The 16,554-nt window shown below is 43.0% G+C and overlaps 1 protein-coding gene across 1 annotated transcript in view; it reads left to right on the forward strand.

Annotated features, from left to right (window-relative positions):
- Positions 1–12,819, forward strand: part of KLHL20 (kelch like family member 20) — a 67,281-nt gene extending 54,462 nt beyond the window's left edge. Inside the window, 4 exon segments of the mRNA XM_044300712.1 lie at positions 2,485–2,618; positions 4,086–4,294; positions 6,081–6,187; positions 9,508–12,819. Of these exon segments, the coding sequence (XP_044156647.1) occupies positions 2,485–2,618; positions 4,086–4,294; positions 6,081–6,187; positions 9,508–9,592 (535 nt within the window). The 3' untranslated portion in view covers positions 9,593–12,819.
- Positions 12,820–16,554: the final 3,735 nt, after the last annotated feature.

Here is a 16,554-nt window from a genome sequence, read left to right on the forward strand (position 1 = left end):
ATGAGTTTACACAACCTTCATCACCTAGATGTTTTTTTTCTTCAGTTTCCGGTTAGGTCTACCAGTTCAGGCAGCCTTCCATGGCGCTTCTGTCGGCTTCTCCTCTCTTGTTCTGGAATTTAAAGGGAACCTGTCACCAGTTTTATGGTGTCCTAACTAAGGGCAACATAAATGAGTGACTGATTCTCTTAGCAAAATGCTAGGTCACTTTCTTTAATTGGCCCAGTCAATCTTCCAACATCTTGTATTGAAAAGCTCCAGCTGATAATGATGAGTCCTGAATATTTATGAGCTCCTGACTCTCCCCGCCCACCTGCTGCTGATTGACAGTTATTTTCCATATAAATCAGCAGCAGGTGGGCAGGGGAGTGGCTATAGCTGTTATTTAAATAAACGCTGGACTCAATGACATCACACTGGACTCCAATCAGCTCATTAGCATGCGGCATCTTTGTGTGTATATTATGAGGTAACCATCTGTCACAGCAGTAAGTGAATACATCTAAGGCACTTTTTTAGTAGTTAATGATTGTATATAATTAGTTAGATTATAATCAAATATCCACATGATGGGTTCCCTTCCTCCTCTACCTACCTCTACTTATCACATTGCGTTCCCCTTGGGGAACACTCTTATGCAGCAAACCCCTTGGCCGTATATCTGAAGCAAAGTTTTTGCTTCCGGGGGACACTTTTTTTTAATTTATTTTGTCTGCCAGGTTACTCTCCTCTTTTTTTGTAGTTTGGGGTCGGATTCACTGCCTTGTTCCCATTGACTTTCATCCAGGTTCTCTAGCCCTGCCTTGTTCGTTATGGTCCCGCTGGAGTGGTTTTCTCTTCTGGCAGCCTGTTATGGTTTTGAGGCCCTGCCTTCTGGCACCCCAACTTTGTCCCACGTGGGGGGCAACATTTTTGTCACATCTGCACTGATGCAATTTTTTGTTTGTTTTCTTCCAATCAGTTTTCCACTGAATTGTTCCCTTTTTTCTTCTCGCACCATGTTGTGTCTGTTGATGGCTCTAGCGTGTTTTTTCCTGGGGTTCTGACCTGTGGATATCTATTCCTCAGAAGTCTTCTGAATACAGGCTAGGTCTCTCTCTCCTGTATCTTCTGCAGTCTCCTAAGCCGTGACTTATATTCTCTGGACTGTTCTTCTGCCCAGCCGGAGCCTCTGCGTGTTAAGCCGCTCTCTGGCTGGCCTTCCTGGGAATGATTCTTCCTGTCCCTTATCAGGGTTCCCGGTGTGCCCTCCCCCACATTTCTGTGCGGGGCACTATGACCAGCCTTGGATTCGTTCTGTTCTTGTTCCCTCCCCATGGTACTGCTCTTTAACGTCCCATGGTCGTCTGTGTCCCCCAATGATACGAGCGAGAAAATAGGATTTTTTGTGCATTGATGGTGCTCCTTGGTGGGTCCCTCTGGTTCTTGATTCTGACCCATCTTCGCCTTTCTTACTTGTTATTGTTTTCTGTTGGCTTCTCCTGGCTGCTCCTGCTGCTTTTGTAGAAACTGATTAGCTCGGTGTCTGCAGGAGGGGTATATCTGAGGGGAGGAGCTAACACTGGTGGCAGCAGCTATACCCATGGTCTTCTGTGTCCCCCCAATGAACTCAGCGAGAAAAGTATTTTACAGGTCAGCACAAAAAAAACTATTTTTAATAAAAGGTGATTGTTCTTGTCCCATACCTCCTGAGGTAGATTACATATCTAAATCTAATAATTTTTCTTTTTTTTTTCTTTTATTCCTTTTATTGACCTTGGGGTGCAGGTTACACAATTTTAAATTTTTAATATAAATGTGACAAATCTGCTCAAACTTTTTAATTCACATTGGTCATTAAAGTGAGCTTTATAATTATAAAGAGAAAGTCAAAGGCGAGTTTCACAAACGAATGTTGCAATGAAGACCAGATTGAGAAATATCCTCTTAGGCAATAAACTGTCCGGTACGGTAGTAATTAAAAGGTAGAGTTCTTAGTCTGAACATGCTTCGTATAGAGCCACAGCAGGGATATTCTTCAGGCTGCATTTACACCCAGAACCATTAATTTCAAATGGTGGACAAGGTTAGAACATTTCTACAGGTGGTGACAATAAAGTGGCAGCATGCACGCGGCCCTTATCCGTGGTTTGTGGTCTGCAAAACTGATACAGTGGTGTGCATGAAGCCTTATGAGTGCGGCTGGTCACACATGCTTAGTCACTGGCCCTAAAGCCAGGTCTCTGCATAGTGTTGTTCAATTAAATGGATATATGCACAACGTGTCCATGTGCAAAAAAAACGGACTGCACCCAGATGGAAACATCACTCATGGGAAAGTACCCTATCTTACTTACTTGGATTGACCCATTAGGCTAGGTCAGAACAGGATTTTGGCCTCTGAATGTAACCTATAGATATTCCCATTCACTGACACAGAGCGGTACTATTGGCGGCAGTGCGTATCTGAAAAAGTTGCCTAATTTTCTTCCCTCTGTCATATAGGTATGACCCAAAGGAAAATAAGTGGACACGTGTTGCCTCCATGAGTACGCGAAGACTTGGAGTGGCTGTCGCAGTCCTTGGCGGTTTTCTGTATGCAGTTGGGGGTTCAGATGGAACGTCTCCTCTCAATACCGGTGAGTAAATTTAAGGGTGTTACATAATTATAATTTTTTTTGTTTTCATTTATCCTCAATGGATTTCTGCTGTGGGGGGGATGGGAGTAAACAGTGTTTATGAGCACATTTGTCACTCAAGGTTGCACATGTCAATTAACAGACCCTTGACTATTACCTGAGGTAGGATGAGGGCAGGTAGCTCTGTATTAAAAAAATGTATACAATTGATAAAAGCTGCAGAAAGAGTTAATCGATGATGGTGCCCTATGTTCTGCTTCATGGCTTCCATTTTTAAAGAGTCTGTTATTTACCATATTTTTCCTTCAATAAGACTAACCAAATCATAAGACCTAGGATATAGAGGAGGAAAATAAGAAAAAATATTTACATCAGACCCCCAGCTCCATCAGACCTCTGTATCAGAGCCCCATCCCTCGTCACATCAGACCTCCAAGCTCCATCAGGAAAATAAATAAACTTTCCTCTCCTGCTCCGGGCTGCGCTAACGCTCACCCCTTTCTGGTCATCCGCTGGCCTAGTGTTGCACTGTAACCTGAAGTAGCACATCATGAGGTCATAGTGCGCTCCTATGTGCGGAACGCCCTCATGCTGTACGCAGTCAGGACACGGACAGAAGACCAGGGAGCTATGAGTACAACCAGCGCAGCGCTACACTCACCGCTCCCAGCGCCTCCTACATAATGGAAGCGGTTGTTAGTATTCACACCATAGGGCGCACTGTCATTTCCCCTGCGCGTCTTATGGAGCGAAAATACATTATTTTACCAAGCAGCTGAGAAGACTATACTATTGTGTCTAAGTTCAAAAGAGACCTGACAGAATAGAACCAGTGTGAACAGCACTTTACTGATCTTGAGCCATACTCCAGAGCAGCATTTCCAATTCTGCCAGCTTCCTTTGAATTAAATTAACAAGTTATTGACTAACCCCTTTATCAAGCTCCTATAATGGAATGCTCTGTGCTTCAAGAGATTACTATGAGATTACTGTGCCATGGCCGTTATAAATTCTTCCAGGAACACAATCGCCACTAGAATAAGACGACTTGCTGGAGTTGGCTGAATTCTTTATCATCAGCCATTATGCAGACTCAGTTTTTCTTCTCTCCTTGCCCCTTCACAATAATTGACAGTCGTTGCTTTATCGGATATATCTGTAAATCGTCCATTTATCCTTTTGTGAGATGTTGGGCAGCTAGAACCCTGACAGTGAATATGGATTCCTAGGGCGTAGAGCAGACAGTCTAAAAAGACGTACGCGCAGAACGGCCACGTTACTAGCAGATCTGCCTACCCGAAGTAATAACAAGGGGGGGCGAACGATTTTACAAGTCAAATTACCTCCTTGCAAATTTTGTTTAAAATGGAGACGCCAAAAATCTTTTTCATCCAATGCGTGAAATGTTTGCTTCTCACAAATCTGTTTAAAAATGTTGCTTCACAGTTTTGTGTTCTCCTATTTCAGTTGAGCGGTACAATCCTCAGGAAAATCGCTGGCACACAATAGCACCAATGGGTACCCGACGAAAACACCTGGGCTGTGCGGTGTACCAGGATATGATCTATGCAGTAGGCGGAAGAGATGACACCACAGAGCTGAGTAGTGCTGAACGGTACAATCCCAGGACCAATCAGTGGTCACCAGTAGTCGCCATGACCTCACGGCGGAGTGGGGTAGGAACATATGTGCTGTAAAATGATTTTAAGGTCTTTATATCCATATTTGAGACAGTAAGATAGATTTATCAATGCTGTCAGAGATGGCTATGTTGTGCCATAAATGACCCGCTGCTGTTTCGGGAACGGGTCTCCATCTTGTGCTTCTGTGAAGGGAGATATGGTGGCACATGTGCTACTTTCTCCATTCACTTCTAAAAATGGCAGTGTGTGCTTACTTTGCTGTTTTCAGAACTCCTGCATGCATGGCCACCTCTTCACGGCGGTGTGGGGCAGGGCCCTGTTCTCAAGATGGTTGCGGGTCGCACTTCTGAGACTCGCATCTGTCCGACATTTATGGCAAGTCCTTTGGATGTTCATTGTTCTGCTAAAAGTTCCTCTGACCATTGTGCAGTGCCAGTTGGGCATATTGAAGTAATCCGCGTTAAGTCATAGGGGGCGATTTATCAAGACGGTGCTTTCTGCACTGATCGCGATATCCCCTGCGCTGCCGGAAGATGCACCTAATTTATGACCAGGTCCAGGCCCCGTCATACCTTAGGCGCATCCTCCAGCAGTCTGCGCGTCTGAGCTGCCATAGGTTCCTGGCTCCATTTGTGTCAAAAAAGTGGTGTAAATGAAGATAAATTTGTAGCATCGGCTGGTCACACACCCCCTTCCCACACTTGGCATGTCCCCTATAAGAAATTGTTGCTATGGCGGCGTAAAAAAGGCACATTGTGACAATTATTTTAAAAGGTCTCAAACATGACTTTTTAACACCACTTTTCTGCCACAAACTGCTTGATAAATCTCCCCCTTAATGATTTTATCATGGCCATTGATCTACCCTGGTGTTGTCTTAGAGGACTGTCTCTAGAATAATGCCTTCACATATGGTCTGCTAATTCCTGAACACTTGGTCAGTACAGAATTTTATTTTCTAGTGTCTGATTTTTTTGGGGAAATGTTGGAAGACCTTGTTCAGATTTGGGGATGCTCCCTGGGGACTGCCTCAAAATTGTGCGTTTATAGTGGTAGGAAGATGGATGAGATTTTACCAGAAAATATAACTTCAGGTCACATTTGTAAATAATACACATAACAACATGTCTCAGGCTACTTTCACACCTGCGTTCGGTGCGGATCCGTCTTGTATTTGCACAGACGGATCCGCACCAATAATGCAAACGCTGGTATCTGCTCAGAACGGATCCGTTTGCATTATTCTATCCGCAAAAAAGCTTAAGTGAAAACGGATCCGTCCTGACTTACATTGAAAGTCAATGGGAGACGGATCCGTTTTCAATTGCACCATATTGTGTCAGTGAAAACGGATCCGTCCCCATTGACTTACATTGTAAGTCAGGACCGGATCTGTTTGGCTCCGCATCGTCAGGCGGACACCAAAACGCTCAAAAGCGGAACGGAGACCAAACGCAGCCAAATTGATGCATTCTGGATGGATCCTTATCCATTCAGAATGCATTGGGGCTGAACTGATCCATTTCGGGCCGCTTGTGAGAGCCCTGAAACGGATCTCACAGGCGGACCAAGAAACGCCAGTGTGAAAGTAGCCTAATATAGTAATACCCCTTTAGGGTTTGTTGGCGTGCCCCATAGCCCAGTTCTTCCCTTCCAACATCTCCCTTATTAGTGCAGCTGTATGACCGGTGGGGCCATTTTTTAGGCCGACACTGGTTAGGAGCTAAAGTTACACAAGTTCCAGACTTATCATGAATGTCATGAAACCGGACAGCCCCTTTAGCAGTATTTAACCACTGCGCTTATGCGTGTGCTATAGGTCGGTCTTGCTGTGGTGAATGGACAGTTAATGGCGGTAGGAGGATTTGACGGAACAACATACTTGAAGACGATAGAAGTATTTGACCCAGACGCTAATACATGGAGGTACGTGACACTTTAATATCAGATTGAATCTCTTTGGGACCCCTGTCTTGTATATAGTTTTTGGCACATTAATAAAATTTCAAAAATCTAGAATTTATTGAAAAAATTTTGCACATCCCTTTTTTTTTTTTTTTTTTTTGTTCAGTACATGCATCTTTTTCTTGAAGTCCTAAAGAAAATCAGTTGGAAGAACACTGCTCTTTGCATATGCCGCAATTTGAATAAAGACCACAACAAAAACCCCTAAAACACATTTTTCCACAATTTTTATATTGATGGCCAGTCCTCAGGATAGGCCATCAATATCTTATTGCGGAAGGTGGGGAAACCCCACACCCCCACTGATCAGCTATTCTCAGGTTTGCCACATTTTCCACCCCAGTATTCCCGGTTATACAAGTTACAGCAGTAATATCCAAATTATACTGACAAATGCTAATTATTATATTATTGCCAAATGATCTGTGTCTGGCCAAGTGCTGTTGTCAGAGTAAAAGAAGCTGCCGGTGTTGCTGACATCTAGCAGCCAGTATTATTTGTATGCTGATACACACAGCAAAATAAAATAAAAAGACAAAAATCATAAATAATTGTAAGGTAAAATGATGCTTTCTTTCTCTCATTGCCCTATTTTTTATTTTTTTCCTTTTTCCCCCTAATCCGTTGTCTTACTGAAAGTTGAAAGCGGTTATCGAATTTCTTAAAAAAATAAATAAGTAGTCACCATTTCTATCACCCACTGATGGGCAGGCCCCTCGTCTGTGTTTACCAGCGGTCCTTGCAGGTAATCAGTGGCCATGTGCCATTTTACAGGCACCACTACTCAGTGATTGGGACCCTGATGCCAGTAGTATGCCACGTGATCTCAGAGGCCACTGATTGGCTGCAGCAGACGCATGACGGCCACTTATTTAAAAAAAAAAAAATGGGAGGACAACCAGATTGTCAGTGGAGGATTGGAGAGCTGGCATTTGTTAAAAGCAGGCAGCATGTGTTTGTTGGAGCCAGTGGTAGAAGATGGCGAGGTAAGGGAGAGTTCACATCCCCGTTATTTTTTCTGTTCTTCTGATCCATTAGAAGAACAGAAAAATAAAGAAAAAAAGCAACAGATCATTGAAAAAAAAAAATGGATCCTGTGCATCAGTTATGCACATTTCGCGTCCGTTTGAGCCATTTCCGTCAGATCTTTTATTTTAGACAGGAAAAAAGGGACCTTTTCCCCTTTTAAAAAACGGATCTGACGGAAATGGCCCAAACGGACGCCAAATGTGCATAACTTTTTTTCTTTTTTTCTTTTTCTTTATTAGAATTAGAAGAATGGAAAAAGAACGCTGATGTGAATTCAGCCTTAGGGCTCATGCACACAAACGTATTTCCATTTTTTTTTTTTTTGCGGCCCATATGCGGAACCATTCATTTCACTGAATGACTGACTGCATTCCGTATCTGTATGTCCACAAATCTGTTCCGAAAAAAAAGATAGAACATGTCCTATTCTTGTCTGTTCTGTGTATAAGGACAGGCATGGTCACAATGGAGCCGCAAAAAAAAAATGGATGTCGCACATTTTTGCACTTTTTTTGTGTATCCATTAGGGATCGACCGATATTGATTTTTTAGGGCCGATACCGATAATTTGTGAACTTTGAGGCCGATAGCCGATAATTTATACCGATATTCTGGGAATTTTCATTTTTGAAAAATAAAATAAAAATTCCCACAAATCTGCTGAAAATGAATGTTTATTGTTAATGTGTATTTTATTTTTTGGGAAATCTTTCTTTTTCATTTATATTTTGGTGTTTTTATTTTTGTAACTTATTTTTTTTTTTAACTAACTTTTAGCCCCCTTAGGGACTAGAACCCTTGTCCTATTCACCCTGATAGAGATCTATCAGGGTGAATAGGAGCTCACACTGTCCCTGCTGCTTTGTGCACACAGCAGCATGGAGCTTACTATGACAGCCAGGGCTTCAATAGCGTCCTGGCTGCCATGGTAACCGATCGGAGCCCCAGCATTACACTGCTGGGGCTCCGATCGGAGGAGCAGGGGAGAGAGGATCCTGTGGGGGGGGCGCACTGCGACTGGGGTGGGGGGGCCCTATGCGCCACCACTGCTTAATACTGGGGGGGGGGGGGGGGGGCTGCACTGCGCCACCAATGAAGCTTAATCTCTAATTTATTCATATACAGGAGGCGGGAGCTGGCTGCAGGATCACATAGCCGGCTCCCGACCTCTATGAGCAGTAGCTGCGATCCGCGGCACCTGAGGAGTTAACTACCGCAGATCGCAGCTACAGCTCATAGAGGCCGGGAGCCGTCTATGTGATCCTGCAGCTCCCGCCTCCTGTATATGAATAAATTAGAGATTAAGCTTCATTGGTGGCGCAGTGGCCATAGCTCCTCCCCTCCTCTTGTCCCCTGTCCTTTCATTGACGGCAGCAGCAGCACAGGGGGAGGAGACACTGCTCCTTCTCCCCTGTGCTGCTGCTGAGGGAACACTGGGAGCGCTGTCAGCAGCGCGATCTGTGTTCCCAATACACTATCGGAATATCGGCAAAATAAATGCCGATACCGATAGCGTTCAAAATCCTGAATATCGGCCGATAATATCGGTAAATCCTATAATCTGTCGATCCCTAGTATCCATTGCATAAAACGGACAAGAATAGGACATGTTCTCTTCTTCTTTTTTTTTTTTTTTTTTTTTTTTTTTTTTTGTAGGGCTACGGAATGGACATGCGTTTCCGGATAGCACACTGTGTGCTGTCCGCATTTTTAGCGGACCCATTGAACTGAATGGGTCCGCATCCTATCCGCAAAAAAATAAATGAACGGACACTGAAACAAAATACGTTCTTGTGCATGAGGCCTTTGTCTGGACATGTTTTTATAAGCTCCCCATGGCAAAAATTAAAAAAAATCAATACTCACTGACTGACCTCCTGCCACCAGTCTCTGCTACTGCCCCCTCTGGAGACGCAGGAAATGCCCGCCCAGCCACTCACTGCCTGAGGGGGGGGGGGGGTCTATTGCTGCAGTCTGTGATTCTTAGCGGGCGTTTCCTGCCGGGCACCGTGAAGCTTTGGGACAGGAGCAGCGGGCATGAATATTGACTTTTATATTTTATTTTTTCCCTCTTTTGTCACTAGGGGGAGCGTTTTAACATATTATGGCAGACATCCCCTTAACAAGGCATTGGAATATCATGGGGGGGGTCTTTCATTTGCACGTTTGCGATGTAATAGTACAATTACTGTTCACTTGTCTGGTCACCAGTGTACTTTGGAAAGTAATGAGCGGCTTCTTTCTCTTTGCAGACTGTATGGCGGCATGAACTACCGGCGGTTAGGTGGAGGCGTTGGCGTGATCAAAATGACACACTGTGAATCCCACATCTGGTAGTGCGTCTGATCTGACGTCGAGTCTGACAAAGCCTTGGTTCATGAATACTGCCAGAGACTTCCCTCATGATCTTGAGATATAAGCCCTTTGTGGTTAGCATTTCCACCAGTAACACCGAGGAACGCGTAATTATTAAAAAATATAGTCCTATCCATATCCCTCTCTAATGCATTATACAAGTCTTCTCAGTCTTCCTGATTTTTACATGGGATGCCGGTGGTATCTTTGGCCCCTATGGAAGACTTAAGTTTGTTGCATTTGGACTTCCCCCTTCCCCAACACCAGTTTCCTTCTACGATTTCAGTTTTAGTAGGTGATGCAATGACTCTTGTATCTTTTGGGAAGCTCTGAAAGTGATACGTCTTGGTGGCACCAAGCCTGTGAAGGTGAGGAACGTTTACCTGCATGTTATCTGATCCTGAATAGATCGGTGATGTGCCAAGAACCTACGTTACAATCCACCGATACCCAAAATCATTGCGTCAGTGCATACGGTATGAGTATGTCCAAGACTGCTCCTTTCCTATAACTGGGCAAATATGTGAATTCCTAGCTTTGAAATGGTTGACCTAACAGGACACATGAATGACTGACTGCTTTTACCCCACCTCCATTGGATGCTCCTAATCCACCCTGAGATGAGCCTTTTCCATACAGTAAGATGCTGCAGTACATGCCTTGTACAGCCACGTGCACTAGTGTCTCCCCCAAGTTTCCTTGTGCCTCTAAAACCTGCTGCACTAACTGCTACCATGCATACTGTTCCAGGCCATGACCAGGCTACTCTCAAAGTAGCACTGCCTTGTGAAGATGTAGCAAACATTGTACAGTTTGTGTATAAGATGATATTACTGTGGGTGAAAAAGCAGTCCACCTAAGTATTACATACTTCATCCAGTCCAGCAGTTTTATGTTCCTGCAGGTATACTATGCCACCTATGGTAGGGTTGTAATGCGTCATAAGGTGCTCACGTCAAAGGCCTAGCTCTAGGCTAAGGTTTGTATTACATTAGTGAGGTTCTGTGAAGCCTGCAAAAACCCTCATTTTAAAGGCTTTGCCAAAAGTTTTAATTTTTTGCTGAAAAAAACTAATATTCTGGAGTGCACTTGATAAAATAATGAGCGAGTCAGGATTTTAGGAGGAGACCTCTCCAGATATGGGCCTCACATGTTCTGTTGCTGGTCTTGCAAGCTCCCTTATGGACCCCGGCGTAGACACATTGGTTTGGCAGTTTATCACACACATTAGGGCGCAATTGGCCACGTACTGACCCTGAATCAGCCAAATCGCAGTGCGGAACAGGTCCTCATGTATGACTTGTTTGTGGTGGTCACCAACTGGTGGTTTTCCATCAACCCTACCAAAACCCTGTCTTATGTGCCTACGCAGATTTAAGGTGGCTACCATAAAATTCTGTACATTTGTATGAAGAATGTTTTTTTTAGTTAATTTATGCATACTGTAAATATAACTTATCCAATGTCTCATGGCTTAGAGAGTCATAGTCTGCACCTTCATTTTCCAAGGGTTGAAAGCCCGAATTAGCTTGGGTTAAATGAGTCATTACAATTACCTGTATTTTTTGGAATAGACGTCCTTGTTCTGTTGTCACGTCTGCCTTAAATTTCTATAAACTGGAGCGAGAAAGAATGTAGATTTGTCCTTAGCCTGAGGCATGCTCTGTGACGGGGATCAGCAGCCTCCGGCACTCCAGCTGTTCTGAAACTACAACTCCCAGAATCCTCTCACTTCTTTTGGGCAGTTACAAGAACAGATGAGCAAGTGTGCATGCTGGGAGTAGTAGTGTCACTGCAGCTGACCCACCAAAGGTTGCTGACCCTTTCTCTATGAGAAACATCGGAGCCGTGCTAATGAATCTGTAATGCCAATGGCATCATGTTTTAAAGGGGTTGGTCAGAGTTAGAAAGAAAAATCTTCTTTTTTTATTTTTTATTTTATTTTTTTAGTCCAGAAATAACACTTCTCTTGTCCATGGGCTGTATCTGGTTTTCACTACAGTGGCGCTAATCCTGGAAATACCTTTTGACTGGTTTCACATATTGCATATTTGTAAAAATGCCATGTTTTAATTTTTTTTTATTTTTTCTTGCCCAAAATGCCAGAGGTTACTGTAAAGTAAAGTCTATAGTCAAATATAAAAGACATTGCCTTCAATGCATTTTGGTTTGTGTCATTTTGGTAACTTTTTTTTGTTTTGTTTAGGTCAGTGTTATTTTTCTCAAAACGTGTTTTTCCTGGCGTTTCTCCTAAAGCCTTCTCTATAGGTCTTGAAAAACACATGTACAAATTGAAACTGGATAATAAAAAAAAAAACACCACAAAAAGGCCACAAACATTAAATTAATAGTGATACTTTTTTATAGTATAGAGGCCTTTCATACATAAGTACTGACCTAAGAGTACAAATAAATCAGTATGGCCAGCAACAGACTGTGCCCCGTGGGGTGCAAGGACCGAGTTCAAAGTCACAGATATAAACTCTGACTACGTCACCTACTACATTAGGATCAAGATAAATCAGTCTCTTCCATTCAGTAGTGACCACCACGTCTGAGTGGTTAGATAGAGGCAGAGGGGGCTCCCTCTGTCCTTTCATCGGAAACTGCCTATAGACAGCCATTGAAAATCTTACAGATTGCAATAGTACACAAATGCAGTTTATGGTACAAGCATTCAAAGTTTTCCCATGTTTAGGTCCCCTAAGTTAAAAAATTACTTAAAAAAACACAAAAACATTAATAACTTAAATCAGCCCCTTTCCCCATTTTACATATAAAAGTAAACTAAAAAGTAAACATAATTGGTATTGCTATGTCTCAAAATGTCCCAACTATTAAGATATAAAGCCGTAATGGGGAAAAAAAGCTGGATGATTTCCCTCTTTCCCCCTAAAAAAATTGAATAAAAAGTGATCAAAAAGTATGGTACCAGTATAACCTAAATCTCACCCCCCAAAAATAATTTCTCCCACAGATCTGTAGACAGAAATGGCAAAAAGTTACACATGTCAGAATTTGGTGATGCAAAGAAAAACATTTTTGTAAAAGGTTCTTAAAAACTGTAACTTGGTATTGCTGCCAATGTACTGACCAGCAGAATAAGGTTGCCATGTCATTTTTAGTGGATGGCAAAAATGAAGGCCTCTTTCACACGAGCGAGTTTTCCACGCGGGTGCAGTGAGTGATGTGAACACATTGTGCCTGCACTGAATCCGGACCCATTCATTTCAATGTGTCTGTGTACATGAGCGTTCTGAGTTGCGTGAAAATCGCAGCATGTTCTATATTCTGCGTTTTTTTTTCACGCAGCCTTGGCTTCATATAAGTGAATGGGGCTTCAGTGAAAAAACGCATTGCATCCGGAAAGCAAGTGCGGGTGCGATGCGTTTTTCACTGATGGTTGCTAAGAGATGTTGTTTGTAAACCTTCAGTTTTTTTATCGCGCGCGTGAAAAACACATCAAAACACATTGCACCCGGGCGGAAAAAACTGAACGCAATCGCAGACAAAACTGACTGAACTTGCTTGCAAAATGGTGCGCGTTTCACTGAACGCATCCGGAGCCAATCCGTCACGCTCGTGTGAAAGCGCCGTAAGGGAGGAATTGAATTCTTCCAATGTGGAGCTCCTCTGCCAGGTCTCAATACTGGAATTAACAATGCAAGTGTGAAGGTATTTCTGAAGGTACGTCATTCGGGATTTCCCCACAGTACTTTATTAATGCAAATTTGTGCAAGCATAAATATGTTTTCAGCATAGTAACCAGTCTGACTCACGCTTTTATGGTTTAAGTGTGTGTTGTAAAATGAAGGGAGTGAACTCCTCCACGTTTTGTCTGAACAGGATTGGTTTTTACCTATGTGGATACATGGATCGGCAAGTGATGCCTTCTTAGGGCTGTATTACACCAACAGATTATCTGACAGATGGCTGCTTACACACCCAGATCTTTTGTTATACACACCAACGATGGACAGAAATTGGTTGGATAATCTGGTGTAATACAGCTCTAGATTGGAGCGAGTTACTTTTCATTTTCAGGATCGCGCCCAGCGCTGTGCTGCACCTTTGTTTTGATGCGGCCAAGGCTTGTGGTGGGCAGCATGTAAAGGACTACTGGATTAGAAAAAAAGGCTTTCTTTAAAGGCCATCTGTCAGCAGATTTGTACCTATGAGAATGGCCGACCTCTTGCATGTGCACTTTGCATCTGAAGGCATCCGTGTTGGTCTCGTGTTCATATGTTGCTGAGAAAAATGATGTTTTAATATATGCAAATGAGCCTCTAAGAGCAACAGGGGCGTTGTCATTACACCTCGCGGCTTTGCTCAGCTGCACATGTAACAGGTCAGCCAGTGTATTGGGTACAGATCTGCCGACAGATGCCCTTTAACAGAATCTAAAAATATACTTTTTACTTTAATAGAATCAGCACTATACTATGTAACTGATGTAAATATTTTATGAAGGACTTTTCTGTAAAATTACAGCCTTAAAACATTTCTTTCTATCAAGTCATCCATGTATACAATGCCTGTTAGAAATATTCAGCACCCCCAGACTGTTCCGTGTTCTATTGTTTCCCATATATCAGACTTACAGCAGATCCACAGGAGGATTCACCTCACTGCCAGTCAGTGGGACTAAGGCTGTTTTGCCCTAATGCATTCTGAATGGAAAAGAATCCGCTCAGAATGCATCAGTTTGCCTCCGTTCAGTCACCGTTCCGCTCTGGTGGCGGACACCAAAACGCTGCCTGTGGCGCCTTGCTGTCTGCCTGACGAAGCGGAGCCAAACGTTTTCTCTGGCACAATAAAGAACGGATCCGTTTCCCCATTGACTTTCAATAGTGTTCAAGACGGATCAGTCATGGCTATAGAAGACCGGTGATGACGGATGCATGCGGTTGTATTATTGTAACGGAAGCGTTTTTGCAGATCCACGACGGATCCGCAAAAAGCGCTAGTGTGAAAGTAGCCTGATCCTCGGTCCTGTGTAAAACCAGCAACATGCTACCTGCAGCCAAAACCCTGCATACAGTTTTTCCTTGGCATGTGACCAGGGTTACGGAAACACTATTCAGATGCATAGGGTGTGGATTCTCGTCTGATTTCAGTGCAGAATTCGGAGTGAAATCTGACAAAAATGTTGTTCATGCCTTTTTTTTTTTTAAGTCCTGTAAAGAAGTCTAATGGGCAAATACCAGAGAAAATGTCATACCTAGAGCATGCTATGTTTACCACAAAAAATTGACCACAAAAAACACCAACATCCACAATGTTCTGCTTGTTGGTCAAGTCTTTTGTGCTGTCCACACAGAGGTCCTGTCCATAAAATGGCTGCTGATGGAGGGTCATGTGACCAGGCAAATCACTCAGTCTCCTCCAAATACACTGCAGAGACAGGTGTGATGTATTTGAGTGGAGAACGCTGAGTCATGTGTCTGGACTTATTTTTGACTGGTCACATGACCCTCCATCAGCAGCCATTTTATGGACAGGTTTTCTTTGAGATTTGGTCAGAAAGGAGACATGACTTATGAAATATAGCAAGCGACACAGACTATACTAGTAAGTGTCATATAGTCATCTTACCTACATTTGTCAAAGAAGCCAGAAAGTGACCAACCCCTTTAAGTGTTCAGTTTGCCTGCTATGCCATCATGGGGGCATACACTGCCCATCCCCCATCAATGGACTTCCCATGTAATGCTGAATATGTCCTCTAGAGTGGGAAACACTTTCTAAAACTGGTCTGCGCTCTGAAAATGGGGTTTTTAAATTGGACAACGCTTTGAGAGACTATATGAACCTTTCTGTGTAGATGGTAATCTCTTTTTAAAACATTTGGCACATTTACTCCATTTCCTCCAGTTTATCATCTCCTCAACGTGATCGGTTGGCCCTAAAGTGTCTAGAAGTGCATTAGGACATGGCGATATAAGGATCTATACAAGTCTGAGAAGTGCGTTGTATTGTGATACGCTTCATCTGTGTGTACCACTACCTACTGGTGATGTATTTCGGTCACGATCCTGCAGGTATAGGTTATCGGTGTTTATTGGGTACCGCATCATGTTGGCAAGTGCAGCTTAAATTGTCATTGAGAGGCTGGACTCAGGATTGCGTTAAACGGCTCCTTAAATTGCCTTCTATATGAGTGAAGATGCTACATTTCACCAGGTATGGGTGTTAATTTTCACCTTCTGTAATCTGAAACAAGAAGACCCCCGTCCTCAAGTGCCCGTAGTCTGCGGTATGAAGGCTTTATTGCAACCTCGGAACGCTGTGAAATGTGCAAAAACCCATCCATCCCCGTGAAATGTTTACAAAACTTTTTGGCAATTGTTGATCACCCTTGGTCCCGTCCATCATTGAACTGCAAATTACTCAGCAGATGTTCTGCCTAAATAATCCGTACACTAGATCTACCGAATTCTCACTCTGCAATCTAACAGTCTCATGTGACTGACCTGCTACCCAATTTCTGCTTAAAAAATAAAGCACGGGCAGGACGGTAATACCTGTAGAGCATATGCACAAAAGGTGAAGACTACACATCATTTGCACCTTTTTATAAAGTGTTGTGTACATAAAATGTTTACTTGGTCATTTATGCTTTTTTAGCATGTGTAAAGTGTAAACAAAGAAAAAAATGTTAGCGTCAAATAAATGTTAATGCTTTTTTTCAATAACCTGTTGTCTTGTTACTATGGACTTGTGTGTGTGTGTGTGTGTGTAATATATATATATATATATATACTCAGAGAAAAATGATGGCACTGGCAAATAGTGAAAAGTTGGGTGCACATTCTTAAGGGAATAGGCTTCTTACCCCAGTAAACAGTCCAGAAAATGAACAGCCAAATGACTCCTTTATTCACCCGTGCGGTACAACGTTTCGGCTCAATACTAGAGCCTTTTTCAACAGCTAAGCAAGTGTG

Source organism: Bufo gargarizans, chromosome 7 (genome assembly GCF_014858855.1).
Source record: "Bufo gargarizans isolate SCDJY-AF-19 chromosome 7, ASM1485885v1, whole genome shotgun sequence".
NCBI classification, from domain to species: Eukaryota; Metazoa; Chordata; class Amphibia; order Anura; family Bufonidae; genus Bufo; species Bufo gargarizans.